Genomic DNA, 16,389 nt, shown 5'->3' with positions numbered 1-16,389 from the left:
TTTGTTGTTTTCAGCTTCAGCTTGAGAAATTTGTTACAAATTTGTTTTGTTTACGATTTTTGTCGGTTTGTTGTTTAAAAAGTGTTTAGCTTAGGTTTAATAATCTTATAAAGGAAAGCATCGTAATAGCTACCACAATTCATTCGCTCGTTTACTGCTCACTTTTCGTCAAATACTCGCACAATATCAGTGTTGTTTGATGTTTTCGAAAATTTTAGTTTATTTTTTGTTAATTTTTTAAATTCAATTTTTGTGTTGTAAATGTAGTAAATTGCAATTGTTTTATTTACGCGTATATAAAGAAAATGTTCATGAACATAAATACTGCCTTGTTGTTGCTTTTATAGTGAGCATTTGTTTACGTGTAATACAATTGTTAACGAATTAGTTACAATTCATGTTTACGCTTTTAGTTTACAAAATATGCTTTTGATCTCTTCTCCTTATCATGTTCCAACTATATAATAGTAAATTTTAGTTGTAAATATCAATACTGTCAACTTAGCAATAGAAACACGCAATGTTCTCATAAATATCGGGTGCATTATAAGTTTTACATGTACATATTTAGCAAATAATGCATGTGCAAGTGTGTATGTATGTATATAGTACAATTACAACTTACATAAGAGTTTTTGTGTCCATTTGTTTAAACATTAATAGAGCTACATATCGTATTACAAAACACACACAGGGTTGTACATTAAATCCTTTTGAAGTTAAACACAAAAGTTGTCACTTAAAATAGTAAACAAAAAAATCATTAGTTATGTATATAAAATAATATATTAGAGTAACTAAAATAATTTCTTAAAGAAATTTGTAATATTTTTTGTTGCTGCTTTTTTAGCGTTATTTGAGATTTGCTTATGTTTTGTTTTTGTTATATGTATTCGATAAATTACTAAATGCATTAAGTACAATTTACTGGCAACCACATAATGCTGCGACAATGTATATTTTTAAGTAGTACGCTATAGAATTTTCGACTTTTGAAGTCACAAAATTGTTCTCAAGTAAATTTTAATTGTGTTTTTCTCTTGTTCCTTTTATTACCCTACTATGATGCTATTAATTTGTGGTTTATTTGTTGTTGTTGTTGCTGTTGTCATCTTATATGCTAAAGATAAATGTAACTAGACTTAGTATATGTTTAAAAACGTTTTGAAAATATCAAAGTAGGTATCAAAAAATGGCAAGCGTTCCGCAACAATTGCTAGAAACAAAAATAAACGCACGCGGGCTAGACGTTTTGCAGCGCAAATAACGGTTATTTTCGATAATTGCATATGGAGTTTAAGGTTTTTAAGTGGCAGCGAATTTTGCACAAAATCAATTCAATTTTTTCGACAAATAATGTCAAATACTTAGTCTGCGCCGCATCCAACCCACTCGTACATACATACACATACTTTAAAAATAACATAATTTTTTGTTGCAACACTGTTGCAAACGACTATGGTTGGTGTTGATGTTGTTGCTCTTGCAGTTGATGTAATAATTGTTGTTTGGTTTCGGCTTTAACCGTTTTGTAGCGACCCTTTTCCTCGGTGTTTTCGGGTGGTTCACATTCGAAAGACGCCATCGACAATGTGTTCTCATTTAAAACACTACTGGTCTGCAGATATGCAATCACATTTGGCATTTGCTCAAATGGGCAAGTGACCTTCTTCCATTCGTTAAACTCCATCACCTGTTTGGCGAGTTGTGAGCATTTTTCGAAATTGATATGATTGTTTGGCAAACTGTGAAGCAACGTTAGAAGTAAATAAGAGCAAAACATATTTATATTTGAAATTGGAGTTCATTATAAGCACACTTACCGATTGGAACAATATAAATTTAAAATTTCAGTTTAATATATGAACACTTACCGATTGGAACAGCCCTCGTTCAGAAAGTATAAATCCTTAACGAATAAACTAAAAAATGGAATGATTATGCGTTCACGTTCCTCTGTAGCGCCTTCCGAACGCCACATGGCTGCCTTAAGTGTTGAGCGATAACTATTGAAATTCGATGTAGGATCCATTTGATGTTCCAGTACAGAGAATTTTGCAGATTGCACTTTCGACCACTAAAAAAAATTATTTAATTTAATTAAGGAAAAAATAATTTTATTTTATTTAATTATTTTATTCAATTTTTCAGTTGGCACTTTCGAACACTAAAAAAAATAATTGTTTGAAAACAAAAGTTTTGATTTAAAAATATATAATTATTTTTTTACTTAATTAAAAAATAATAATTTTGACTAAGTAAAAATAATTTTATTTATTAAAAAAATAATAAAAAATATAAAATATTTTAAAACTATTATGAAAATAATTATTTTTTAATTTAGCAAAAATTATTTTAATTAATGAAAAATAATAGTTCTAATAATTTTAATTAATTAAAAATAATTATTTAAATAATTTTATTTAGTAAAAAAATAATTATTATTATAAAATAAATCTTTTATGTAATTAAGCAAAAATTATTTTAATAAATTAAATATAGTAATTTATATAATTTTAATTAATTAAATATAATAATTTAAATAATTTTATTTCATTTTTATTTTTTTCTTCAAATCCCTCTCTCTCTTCCTCTTCCTGCTCAATACATTCACCTCCCCCCCTGTGCCACCAGTAGTACTAACCGTTTTCTTAAGCCTTGAGATGGGCGCTAGATTTAAGCCAGCTATAATCGCCATTAAACTGTTGAAGTTGCCAATATTGAAACACTCCCGCGCGGTCTCTATCCAGTATTCGATTATGCGTACACGCTGCTTTTTCTTCGGATACTACAAAAATGAAATGCAACAAAGTTAAAACAAGTTACTAAGCCAATTGGCATGTGTGCCCAGCCGCACACACACACAAAGACACATTGGGCTGTGCTCATAGCTACCTTTACAATCTCCGATGCCGTCAGGTAACTCAGCCGGTTAAACCACTCCACGTACGATTCTAGGTTGCGCGTTTTCTTCATATCATTCAGCGTTGTGGAGTCAACGCTCGCCGCATTTTTGCCACCGCTAGTTGTTGTCGTCGCTGTTGATTTGCCATCAATAGTATGTTGATATTCCTTGGCGAAAGCTTGCACAAATTCTTCGGGACCAATGTGTGACAGCCGCTCCAATTCAATGGCGGTCAGCTGATGCGCCAACTGCGCACAACTTGGACATATGTCCATAATGCCGTGCACTTCGTGCGCACTATTGCTATCTATGGCCGCTGCCACTGCTGCCACAGCCACGGAGCCTAATGAGTTTGAATTGTTTGTGATTGTGGTTGGTTTGTGTGCCTCTGTTATGCTGGTTGTGTGCAGTGTATGACTTTTTACGCAACCCACTAGTGAATTGTGCGTAGCGTTTTGAGTGCTCGCCGTGGTGGACGCCGCGGCCGATGTGTTGTAGTGCGGTAGTTGTTGCTGATTACTGCCCGCCGTGGTGAGATCAGTAGCTGCCATTGCTTGCAAAGTCGCCTCATATTGTTCTAACACTGTGAGACGATGTACAAGCAGTTGTAAAATTCTTGACACTCGCCTGCCGAGCGCATTATCAATGTAGACACATTTACGCGCTAATATGCGCACCTGCTGCATTAGACGTTCATCTCGAAAGTCATACGGAAACGTCTCAATCCATTCGGCAAGCAAACGTATGCAATTCTGCGCACTCAACTGTATGGCGGTACGCTGTTTGAGGTGGCCCTCCACAATTGCGTTTACCTCGTTATGGCCAACTGTTGCTGGCAATAAAACGGCACTATTCGCGGCTTTACGTTGCATTAACGGCGATGCTGAGGCTGCGACGGCCAAATGACTGAAATGTGCCTCGTCCACCACGTCTACGCCTTGCTGTAGATTATGCTGCTGTTTCAGTTCCTGCTGTTGTTGCTGCTGTCGCTCCCAGGTTTGTGATATTTGCGCAAGTAATTCATGCGGTCGCACATATAGGCGTGCGCTAAGCAGAAATGCGAATATGAAATTTTCCTCTGGGTAGTAGTCGCTTGTAGGCACCATGTGTGTGATGAGCGCCTCTAAACTAGCCGATACTAGATGCCCATCTTCAGAGTAGACAAGCACATCGCTACGACTATCATTCAGCGTCGCATCACCTAAGGTTTCCGATGATGTTGCGGCATTGCGAAAATGCGTCTGTGGGCTTATATATTGTAACTTACGATATAGCGGTCGCTGTACACCAGTAATATTGGAACCATCACGCCGGTGTGTAGCAATGCGTTCGTTGTTGTTTGATTGTTTAATTATAACGCTTTTGTCTGGCAGTGTGTTGGACGATCCTACAAAAGTAGACATCGCAGACGAGGCGGCAGACAAGGCTTTCGTCTCATTTTTATGGCTATTAATTGACTTTGCTGAATTGGCATTGGCACTACTGCTGCTACTATTGTTGCTGCTGCTACTGCGCCCATTACTGGTACTGCTGGCGCTGGCGCTGCTCGTCTTTATAACGTTATTAGGCATTGGCAAAATAGAGTTTGCAAGCAACGGAGAATTTTCTATTAAATCCGCAGTTTATTTTTGCGTAGCGGAGCGCAGAGGGCGAAACGCGGCTAAACCTCATTCAGGACGCAAACTGTTACCTCAAAATCTGAAAATTAGTTAATAAACAAGAAAAAACTGTTACTTCCATTTTAAACAAAATTGAATACCTTTCACAAAACAAAATATACAGTAAAAGAGTTTTTGATAGACCACTTTGTATGGCAGCTCTATGTTATAGTGGTCCGATCTAAACAATTCCAAGGGATCTTGAGCGTTGCCTCGAAAAAATACACGCCAAGTTTTTAATATGTCCTCATTACTTTCTAGTTTATGATTTTCGAATATAAAGAAATTTTTTAAAAATATTACCACAAAACTCACTCAACTATTTAAAAATATTATAATAAACTTTTTCAAACACAAATAAATTAGTTCAAAAGCACAATATGCTATATAAGACACTATTGCATTGTAGTGTTGACCATATTGTATTAACCATATTGAATTGACCCGTATGTCGTCCTAATGTCTGCATTTACGAATAGCACTTCGAAAAATATCAATAAGAAGATTTTTAAAGAAGGCATAGACATTGATTTTTACCTTTTATGTGCAAGCATATGTGTGAATGTCAATGTTGTAAATAGAAGTGTGGGGTGGGCCAAATTTGGCTTGCCGGCTTGTTGGCTTGTTAGCTTAATTTTTCTTCCTTGCCTCTTCCTTTTAAACTTGATTATTTATAACACTGTGAAATCGTGAATTGCTGTTGCTGCTGCGCAAATTAATTTTTAGTTACGCTTTACTAATACCCGGCACACCCATATTGGATTACAGGATAATGATTTTGCCTCCGTAAATTCATCGGCGCCCAATTTCACTCGCTGCATTATAAGCACTAAAATAAATAGCAGAATATGGCAGTCAAATAGACAAAGCATAAATATGTATTTTATTAGAAGTCACCTTTCACCAACGCTTCGGTGTCAGAAACAGGATATAAAGCTAACAATCACTGGCCAATGGCCCGCTTTCTTTTTTGTTTGATTTTGTTGATCTGTAGAATTGCAGAACTTTACTGCCGCCTCTTTGTATGTCAACTTCACTGTAATTTAACCGCTTCTGTATATACATATATAAAATTGTTTGATAGTCGAAAATGCATAAATTCACTGTGATGCAGCCTCACCCTACATACATTGTCGTGTAGGCAGCAGACTGCCTGACTGCGTTTTAAGCGGCGGTACGAGTGGTCAGCCTACTTGACCTCACCCGTATATATGTTTTTTACGCTACACAGTTTTCCGTATTATCAGCGTTTTTTAATGCCAGCGTTTAGCTGCGCTGCACCTTAACCAGGTATACACTTTTGTTTTTGGCTTTTTTGCTTTCGTATGTAAATATACCCAATTTAAAAGTTGTACTATTTTTCACTTATGTTGTTTTTGTTCTTATTTTAAATACACACATAACATATTTTCAATAATATTTTGATCACAAGGACTAAAATTTCGGTAATGAAATTATTAAACGACAGATCGGCTTTGGATTCTCTGTACAGTATTTCTCGAAATCTTTCGGTGGCGGCGACGACGATAGAGTCTCTACCATTTCTACTTTCTTCACAGTCCAATTTAACAAACCAATTCCCTCCCCTTTTTCACACACGGACACAACTACACGACAAAACCTTTCGCCCGACGCAATAGATGCTTATAATGCGTAAGTGTGCACGTTTGTCCTCTTTTCTTCCACCACATGCACATTATTTCATTCAAATCTTTTATTTTAACAATTCGTAAATATTAATAATAATTTCCTTTTAATTTTCTTTTAAAGAATTGAGTTGAGTTTTCTGTATTTTTATCGCTTTAACATATACCGCTGTTTGTTTTGTTTATGCGTTTCTCTATGTGGCGTTCATCCGTTTTTGCTTTCAAGAGTAGTTTTGTTCGTATAAAAGCGAATGTCAAGGTAAAGACGTGGCAAAAGTCAGTAATAGAATAAGAAATGTATAAGAGCTACAATATTTTTCAAATAAGAAAACTACCTTCAAGGCCAAAGTTAATTAGAATAACTTAATAATGAGAAATTTTTTAGTTAATAAAGCTCTTAATTATAAGCTTTTTTTATTATTTATATGTATTAACCTAAGCTATCAAAGTAGGTCGAATTTGTTTTACTTTATATTATTGATTGGTTTCGTATCGTTATTTTATAAGAAACAGTTAATAAATAGTATCAATTAGGTTTTATAATAATAATAAAATGCAAAAATTATAAAATACATATTTTTTTTAATTTTACTCGGCTTGACTTTTCCAACTTTGCTCCTCTCTATCTCCCATGACATGCAAGTCCAAGTCAAACCATCATGTTTGCGTATATGTGGACTGAAACCCTCCAATCAAATCACTCTCTTGTGCACCAAAAAGTGCACCCAGTAGCATGTCACAAGTTTGCGTATGCTGTGTTTGATACAGGCTAAAGTTTCCATCCTCTGTATCACCATTAGCTGTGCGCGATTCGAGTAAACATTGTGTGAAACTGGTTTGGGTTTCTGTCGACACTAATAACTCATCGGACGCACAGCGTGTACATGTGCCCGCACTGGATGTGTTATAGTGATGCACTGAGACGTCTTCGTTACTTGCTGCGTCCGTGGCGGCATCAGCGAAACTAGACCAATTGGTTTGCGTTTGTATATCGGTGAAACCCAGCAGAGAATCAGTGAACAAATCATCGTATGTTTGTGTGTATGTATGGGTAGAAGGAGGGAGGAACTGCACAGTTGGCAACGAGTTATTCATGGTGGTATTTAAGGAGTTGTAGGTGGTATGTTGCATTGTATTTAACATATTACTTTCTGTTTGGGTTTCTATGTCAGTTGGTGAGTGTGTATTCGTTGACACATGTTTACCATATGAATGGTAATCTTCTGTTTCTGTCGATATGTCGTTCTTTGCAACATATTTTGACACAGGCAAAACTGTTGAGAAACAAAGGTTTACATTAATATCTCTTACAATTTGTATTGAGTGCATACCTTCAGTTTGCGTTTCCTGATCATTACTTTGGCTTGCTATTTGTTGTGTTTTTTGATGATGCTTCGGTTTGATTTCAACCAAACCGTTGTCTCGCACTTTATGTCCTTTGCGTTTACCATGTGTCAATAGTGCTTCTTTACTGCTATAATCCCAACCACACTCCAAGCAGGTGTATTTGATGCCGCACAGTTTCTCCATATGTGTCTTTAACTGATTTACACTGATAAAAGCCTTTCCACATCTATCACAGATATTCATTTTAGACGCATGCACTTTTTTGTAATGTTGTCGCAAGTATTTTAGTGTTTTGAAATGCATTTTACCAGTATGCTGTTCGTGATATGTACATTGTATCTTCGGGCAATGGAAAACACATTGCTTTCCGTTAAAATCTGATCTTTTCTTAGGCTCTTTGCCATGATGCCGTTGTAGGTGCATATCCAGATTACCCGCATTTGTAAAAACAGATTTACAACCATTAAACGTACACTGAATTTCTCGTTCTGGTAAAAGCTCCTCCTCTGAGGGAGTGCAATGAACCACTTCCATCTTGATAAAAATCGTTAAAAAAAATTGTTTATATTTGTAAATACTTTTTATTGAAGTAAACAGCTGATTTTGTTTATTCGCTTCTTCATCATATTGCAAAAATTCACAATCAACTTATTTGAGACTTAACGACAGAATCACAATCACAACTAATTGGAAATTATTGACAAAAAATGAAGAGATTTTTCATTAGAAAGAAGCTTGCAATATTTATAGATATCCGACATTCATAGCATTATGGCATATCGTTAATTTTCTTAAATTAATCGCGTTTTAGTTTTATGAAGACAGTAAAAAAAATTATAAAAATGATTTATATGTATATGCTAAAATTAAAGCACTTTCATTTAATTTCGTAAGTAAATTGGGTCCTATTAAATCTTGATTAAGCTGATATGCTATAATCAATGACCTCCACATATTTGATTTTAAATTTAGTCAAGTCTAGTGTTTTACTAAAAGAAACTGTTGTTCACAATGATTAATACAATCCTCTGCAACATTGTTCATTAGGCAAGTCTGGCATCATTGACTGAAGGGCCTTTCAGATTTGAGAAAATTAACAATTCTTGAAATTTTCTGTAAACTTTCAAATCCAACCGAGTCTTGTTGCGCTTTCTCAATTAATATAAATGTGCAATTTTTGAATATTTTATGAGGAAACACATAGCTTAAACATAAAAGTCAGTTAATGTGCAATAAGTGCAAGCAGCGGTAAGAGAAACTGAACAAAGACGAAAAATTGCCATTGCAACTAATACGAAAAAAACTGCAGACAGGGACAACGACGAGAAAAGTAACGTAGCGGCAACAACAATAACAGAATTGCGCAAAACAAAAACAAATAATGGCAAAAGAAAACGATGAGGTGCAACATAACAACAACAATAGTAGTAGTAGTAGTAGCAGCAACAGAAACAATAACGGTGTGGATTCACTTAACGCATCTGTGGGTGTGACGTCGACATCGAATGCAACAGAAATACCAACTGCGGGATCATATTGTGAAGCCGATCTGATGGTGGGAGATATAGGCAGAACCGGTGAGAAGAGCAAGGTCACAAGTGCAGGTGGTGGAGACTGTGCCGGTACAAGTTCGAGAAGTAATCACTTTGGTGCGTCTACGTCAAGTTTTATGCGTGGCAAGCTCAATGACCTGGTTGCGGACCTTTGTATAAATGGGCCAGTTGCTGGTAATGACAATAACGGTGGTTATGGTGATTACACAAACGGCCGTACAAATAGCAGCGGCCTACCAGATGGTAAGTTGTAAATAAGAGATATTGCAATTTTTGGAAAATTTTACAAATTTTTATTTATCTTTAATAGGCACAATGCAACAGACAAATATTAGTTCTACATGGGAACCTGTAAGCAGCAGCATCACTAGCCAACATGCACCACAACCACATGCGGCGCCAACCCAAAATTCATCTTCATTTTCTTTTAAACATTTCTTAAGTAGTGGACCACCGATTACGGCGCCATCCAGCACTGTTACAGTCACTTCATTGGACACATCGGCTTCCAGTAGCACGAATGGTCCACAAAATAATACTGTAAGAACAGCGTCCAGTAGTGGTGTGTCAATTCAAACGTCAACTGGCGCACGACCAAAAGTTCCTCAGTCAGCTTCGCTTTCCAGCACATCAATATCATCGCTTATGACTGGCGGTTTGTCGGCAAGCAATAGTGCAGGCCAACCTGACGGTGGCAATTCCTTTGGTACATCAGCCACAAAAATGAAGCGTTCCCCACGATTTTCATCGTTCGACTCGCAAGCAAGTCTGGCCGAATATGTGACTAGCGGTGCAGATGGCGAAGGAGAGGGGGTCAGCAGCAGTGGGCCGAGTGGTGTGCGAAGTGCAGGTGTTGGCGCAAACGCAAACTCCGGCTTTCGGCTTTATCCAGAGAGTGGCGGTAACATTTGCTTCTTTTTGAATTTATATTTATTATGTCTTTATTTTTTATTTTTTGGTTTATTTATGTTTACAGATTTGTTTGCCCTGCCCTACCCAGAGTGTAGTGGTAACATCTTAATACATTTGCACTATTTTTTTCTTATTCATTTTGTTGCTTGTGTTTTACAGATCTTTTCTCGACGCCCCCACGCAGTAGCCGCGGCATGGGTGATGGTGGTGCGGGCATAGGCAACAACATAAATAATGCAAATGAATATGATCGGCACCAATATGTGCCGCGCTCATATTCAAACTATGAAATGCCCATGTCATCCTCAACATCATCGCCGCGTCGACGTACAGGCGCACCAAGCGTTGGCGCTAACGCCGGCATGAGGGAAGCGCGTCCCACACGTCTTGCCTTAAACACAAATTCGTCCAAACCGAAAGGGAATTTGCCACTCAGTGACATAAATAGCGGTGCATGTGGCGGTGCTGCGGTGGCGGCCGCACCACCAGTCACTCGCCCGCTGCCCAGCAATGCCGGTGAATTTCCCGCCGCAGTTTTGCCTGATTTCGTACAAGATCATTGGCTTGACTCGTGGTATGCGCACGACATGCATCTCAATTCGCCGCCGAATTCGCCGATACGCGATTTCAGTGATGTCGATGTGGCGGGTGGTGCAATTGGTGGTGGCGGCGGCGGCGTTGGCAACAGCAACGTGTGCGATGTAGCAGGTGGTAATGGCGTGAGCGCTGGTATCGGCATACCAGGACCTTCGCCTGTGTATGGTGGTGGTGGCGGCGGCGGTGCAACAGCCGAGTCCACTGCTAGTAACGCAAAAATGCTGCCAGATTTTCTATCGGACGGCCCAATAATACACTCTTCACAGCGACTGGCCGATGTGGCTGTCGGTTTGCCATCTAATTCCATAGGCTCACCAGATGACCCGCCGATCTCGTCACAATTATCGCGGCTGCGCATCGAAAACGATCGTTTGCAGCGCGAATTAAATGACGCGCGCATAGCACTTAATGAACAGACGCGGCGCGCTAACGACTTGGAACGTCAGTTGCAGGCCAGTGAACAGCAGCAGCAGCAGCAACAACAACAACAGCAACACAGGCTTGAGGAGCTGCAAACGACTGAGCGCGTCGACAGTTTAACGGAAAGAAGTAAACGCACGCGCACCAACGCAGCAGCAGCAACGGGCGCAACGTCACAAAACCATGTCATCAAGCTGAAACAGCAGCTTGCCAAATTGACGGTAAGCCTAAAGCTTTATTTAAAAAAAATTTATTTAATACTAACACACAAACACTCGCGAATTTGTGCAGTCCGAATTGGAGACGTTGCGTCATGAAAATGAGACGCTGCGCGAAGAGGGTGCTGTGGGCGGTTTCAATGTACCATACTGTGATCGTGCGCGTCCATTTGTTTCGGACGCGAATGCTGGTGGCGCCGCCAGTGTAGGTGCCGCAGCAGGCGCCGCTGCGGGTGTGCGTGCTGGCACTGTGGGTCGACCGTCCAGAACACAACAATTTTCGAGAGATTTGCTGAGGGCAGCATCAAATGCGGAAAACAACCTGAGGTACACAGTATTTGTGTTTAGTTTTTAACTTGAATTGTATATAATTCTTCATTTTTGACAGGCAACTTCTCGCTGGTGTGGATAATTTACGTCAAATGGCTGCTGACATTGAGAATTCTGAAATACGTGTGGGCTACGATGTTAGTCCCGACCTATTTTCAGACTTCCTAGACGATTGTGATGATTACGAGGACTACTCGGATGGCCCTACATTGTAATTTTTTGTGTGCAGCATTATTTTGATTTCAAATTTTTATTGGTTACATACAATGCTAACAATATGAATAAATATTACTTTCGTTTGGTCGCAAATACGATTTGTTCAACTCAACTATGCATTAAATTATATCAAATATAATACATAATCGTGTATGCGTAACCTCAAACTGCGATTAACTTAATTTAAAACAAACAGACAAACAAACAAAAAAAAATGCAAAAAACTCCAATGAAAGAGTATAAAGAAAGAAGTATCATGTTCACTACATAAATACATATATAATACATATAAACATAAATGCAGAAAATTGTTGTAATGTCGCTTAATTTTTTGTACGGCTCATTTGAGTGTTATTTGTTTATTGTAACGTATTTGGTTATTTCCAGTGTCTATTTACTTTGCGAAAGCAATGCAATAAATGCCTTCTAACTTTACCGCAGTTAAGCAATAAAGTGCAAACGAACATACACACACACAAACAAATACACAAGGGAAATATAAACGAGCCTCATCGCGCTACAACAACAACTATTCATTAAATATGTAAAGATAAATAGTGTTAAAAGCAGAGATTTTGTGTAAACTACTAGTGCTCGCCACAAAAATAACAAAAACCGTAAAAATTTACTTGCAAAATATTGAAAATACCTACTTATATAATAACAACAACAACAGCCGTAGACTAATTTGAAAAATTTGATTATTACAAATCATTTGTTTTCCTTGCGTTTTGGTTAATACAATATTGTGCAAAAAAAAAATTAAAATTAATGCTTGTTTGGTAATGTGTACATAATAATGTTAATTATATCATTTATTGTGATTTCAGCAAACAAAAATTTGTTGTATAAAAAGTGAAAAATATGTTTTGAACAGCTTTAAGCAGTTGATTTTAGTAGTATGGAAAGCATAAATAAAACAAATCAGTTGAAACAATGAAAACAAAGTGTTTTTTAAACTTAAAATAACTTAAAACACCAACTACGACTCCCAATGCTTCAACTAAAGCGATATTGTTTAGTTGTGGTGGAAAATAATTCGTGTTTTATTTTACCAAAACCACTGAGTTTCTTTACATTATTAATTTGGTTAATATTCGCGAGCACAATGCGCCTAAGTGCAGTAAACTGCGTTCTGGCGCTCACGCGCTTCTCTTTTCACCCAAACCACCAACAATGCATTATAAATGTCTATTTTTACACGCATATTGCCTTAAAACTTCAACCAACTTGGCATGGTAGGATGCAGGTAGCAGTTGTTCTTTGAAAATACTGCTAAAACCCGTTATAATTCATTGTATATCTGTATTTTCTATATATAAAGCGCAGTCGCCTAAAAGTATGCTACAATTTTTTTGCTGTGTTGAAGGAAGTATTAAATATGTGAGGCGTTCCATATTTTATACGACGTTTTGTGGTCTGTTTTCCTTACGTTTCCGGTTTGAAGTCTGCTTTAACTTCCGTTTTTATGTCTGTTTCCGTTGTGAGCCCACTTTGGTTCCGTTTCCGGTTTGAAGTCTGTTTTAACTTCCGTTTTGATGTCTAGTTTCCTTTTTGAGTCTTCTTCCGCTCCAATTCCGGCCTGAACTTCCGTTTTAAACTATGTTTACGTTCCGTTTCCGGTCTGCCTGAACTTCCGTTTCGGTGTCTGTTTCCTTTTTGAGTCTCTTCTCGTTATGTTTCCGGTTTGAAGTCTGCCTTTACTTCCGTTTTGATGTCTGTTACCGACTTGAGTCTGCTTCTGTTCCGTTTCCGGTTTTAAGTCAGCTTTAACCTCCGTTTTGATGTCTGTTTTTCACTTCCGTTTGGAACTAAAACTTATTTTATATTAACAATTTTTTTTAGTAATCACATTTTCGTTAACTTTTTTCTTTAAACTTTATTAATTAATTTTTTATTATTCCTCATAAAATTTATATTTTTTAAATCAACTTTTTAATTTTGGTTTTATTATAATTTTACTTTTCCTAAATTTATTTTCTTTTATATATTTTTCAGATATATTATATTATAGATTTTTTTTTTAATTTTTTTTCAATAATTTTGTGTATAATTTTGGTTTCTATCGAATTTTTTGGTATTTTTCTCATATTTTTTTATAATTTTGGTTTTTACAGAATTTTTTATAACTTTTTGTTAATTTTTTCGTTGTTTTTAATTTTTTATTCTAAGTTTTTTTTATAATTTTCTTTAATCTTTTTTATAACTTTTAATTTTTTAAACTTTTTTATAATTTTTTTATTTTTTTAATAGATTTTTTTTTATTCTTAATTTTTTATAATTTTTATTATATTATTATATTATTATTTTTATTTTTTTTTAATTTTGTTTTTTATATTTTATTTTTTTTTTTAGTTTTATAACTTATTTATAATCATAATTTAATATTTTTTAAATTTCAAATTTTTCGCGATTATTTTTGAAGCTCTTGTGGATGCTTTTATATAAGCTTACATACATATAAATGTATATATATGTATTTGGGTACATACCTACTAGCTTACGTACTTATTTAAAGCATATAATCATAGGTCTACGAAATGCGTACAATGAACGAAGAAAATGTGTCTAAAATTGGATTTTCCACTCAACGCACTATAATAACTGGTTTCGCATTTGCATTCGCCTTTGTATGAGCTTTACAGGTGTGCGTGTGTGCGCTGCCAAGGTGTGAAGGCGTGCGTTAAGGAGCCGGCACCGATGCAGCTGCAATAACAAACGCAATTGTGACTACGACGAATTTCTGTGCGCGGATTAAGTTTGTTTATTGTTATTATTGCAGTTATGAGCTAAACATAGATCGCTTGAAAGTTGATCTGAAGACACAAATAGCAACTATATAGACGTGTACACCTATGCGTGCTTGCGTATAGGGTGTGTGGTAGAAAATTTAACTATAGAAGAGTTACGAATACGATCGCATCGATTGATTGCTGCGAAGTGTGTACTAAGGCTCCGGGAAGCTAGGGCATATGAAGGGGTCGCAATGAGGACACGACGAAATTCTCTCTTTCCTCAAGTGCATTCCTGAAAACTTGCTACACAAAGGCTACTTGTGGCTTCTTTTTCTATTGTACCGATGAGTCATATGTGAAGGCGGAGGAGTCGCTGGAGAAGCGGCAGTGAACGTTTTCTTGGATGGATCGCAGTTAGGAGGATCTTAGCTTTAAGATACCGGACCAATGTAGGGCTCTTCAAGAAGAAGTGGCTGCTGTTAAGGTAACTGTAGACGTACTGCTATGAAGTGCAGCCTCTTTCAGGGAGCAGAACATTCACTCCGACAGTATAGAGAGAATAAAAGTGCTGAACTCGCCAACAGTGCGCTCAAATGTAGTCAAGGAGTGCTTGTTCTCTCTACAAAGTTCATTTTGCAGCAATTATAGGAGTTCTTACTGAACAGTCTCCAGCCTCAAGGCGATAAGCCAAAAATCTTGACGAACGCATGTTGTTTAATTTGTACAGAGGAGTATGAGGTGGATACATGCAGGCAGATTGAAACATCTGGGTATTCTTATCTTAGGTAAACCAGAAGATAAAGCCGAAACTTGCGTAATGAAGTAGAAATATCCAGGCCCTTTCTCCTCCATTGTCCAGCACTTTGAATACTGAAGCTGAAACATCACGGCAATCTTATCTTCAGTGAACCAGGAGACTCACATTGGGCGTCTCAGCAAATTTCTGATACACTCAAATCGCTTAGTGGATTTTAAGAGGTCCTATGATCTAATACATATGTATGTATATAGGAGTTTTAGGTAAGACAATGAACCGGCATTCTAAGCTGTCCAAGTAAGATCCCTCTTAGGATCAACGTCTGAACCTAATCTAACCCCAAATAATTATAAACTCCTTGTAACCATCTCTGTTATAAAAAATTCAATCAATGCCCGATGACCACAAGCGATCGCACACCTTCACAAGTTTGTTTATCTTTTCACTTTCAACGCGGCGCGGTTCACATTTTATCCTAGTACCACCCGCCGCCGCTCTGCCAGTAAACGTTAACACTAATTTAATCACTTTAAGCGCTGTCTCTATGTTTTTTCTGCGGCTTTCTTATCAAACACAGCGGCGCAGACCCTGTTCAGCGCACGAGTGCGCGTGCACGCGACCGCAACGCAATTCTATCCAAAAACCGGAGCGAACGGGGTGCCGCTCGATATGTTTTCCGCAAGCGGTGCGGCGTCACAGAAGGCGCAAAAGCATAGATTATACATACAAACATAAGCGCACATATACATACATAAACGCACTCATACATGCGCGCGCCTATATGAGCAATACGCGCTGGCAGCGTGCACCGAACGCAAATGCGCCTGAAAGCGCGCACACAGCCACATTTGTTTTAGCGCTAATGTAAATGTAGTACTATGCATGTACATATGTATGTGTGTTTGTTGACATGCAAACACATATTTTATCAATCGTTAATTCTGATTGCAGCGCTTAGATTTCACACTTGCCAGGAGCGCCTGGCATCAAAACACACGAGACAGCGACGCTGATGCCGGCGCTGCCGCCAAAGACATTGGCTGGCTGCTGTTTGGACATTTGTTGCGACGTACGCCGCTGGCCGCTCACGTGTGC

General features: G+C 37.4%; 3 protein-coding genes across 4 annotated transcripts; 1 reads left to right on the top strand and 2 right to left on the bottom strand.

The window, feature by feature from the left end:
* Positions 1-212: 212 nt before the first annotated feature.
* Positions 213-6,520, bottom strand: LOC105227209 (ras-GEF domain-containing family member 1B). The gene is made up of 7 exons (XM_029550596.2): positions 5,684-6,520; positions 5,461-5,616; positions 5,101-5,392; positions 2,896-4,603; positions 2,645-2,788; positions 1,875-2,077; positions 213-1,745 (listed from the first exon to the last, which is right to left on the bottom strand). Exons 4-7 carry the CDS (start codon positions 4,474-4,476, stop codon positions 1,457-1,459), a joined length of 2,217 nt encoding a protein of 738 aa, XP_029406456.2. The 5' UTR covers positions 4,477-4,603; positions 5,101-5,392; positions 5,461-5,616; positions 5,684-6,520; the 3' UTR covers positions 213-1,456.
* Positions 6,521-6,667: 147 nt separating this feature from the next.
* Positions 6,668-8,191, bottom strand: LOC105227210 (ATM interactor). Its single transcript, XM_011206444.4, has 2 exons — positions 7,541-8,191; positions 6,668-7,483 (listed from the first exon to the last, which is right to left on the bottom strand). The coding sequence occupies exons 1-2, from the start codon at positions 8,088-8,090 to the stop codon at positions 6,867-6,869; spliced, it is 1,167 nt and encodes a 388-aa protein (XP_011204746.1). The 5' UTR covers positions 8,091-8,191; the 3' UTR covers positions 6,668-6,866.
* A 406-nt stretch (positions 8,192-8,597) lies between these two features.
* LOC105227211 (uncharacterized) lies at positions 8,598-12,760 on the top strand. Of its 2 annotated transcripts, XM_011206445.4 has the most exons (7): positions 8,598-8,804; positions 8,866-9,352; positions 9,420-10,010; positions 10,086-10,118; positions 10,181-11,259; positions 11,330-11,583; positions 11,645-12,760. In XM_011206445.4, the coding sequence occupies exons 2-7, from the start codon at positions 8,938-8,940 to the stop codon at positions 11,799-11,801; spliced, it is 2,529 nt and encodes an 842-aa protein (XP_011204747.2). In that variant the 5' UTR covers positions 8,598-8,804; positions 8,866-8,937; the 3' UTR covers positions 11,802-12,760. The 2 variants fall into 2 exon arrangements, with proteins under 2 accessions (XP_011204747.2, XP_029406461.2); XM_029550601.2 differs by lacking the exon at positions 10,086-10,118 and having other exon boundaries at positions 8,599-9,352.
* Positions 12,761-16,389: the final 3,629 nt, after the last annotated feature.

Source organism: Bactrocera dorsalis, chromosome 5, assembly GCF_023373825.1.
Source record: "Bactrocera dorsalis isolate Fly_Bdor chromosome 5, ASM2337382v1, whole genome shotgun sequence".
NCBI classification, from domain to species: Eukaryota; Metazoa; Arthropoda; class Insecta; order Diptera; family Tephritidae; genus Bactrocera; species Bactrocera dorsalis.
This window is presented reverse-complemented; position numbering and strand designations above follow the sequence as displayed.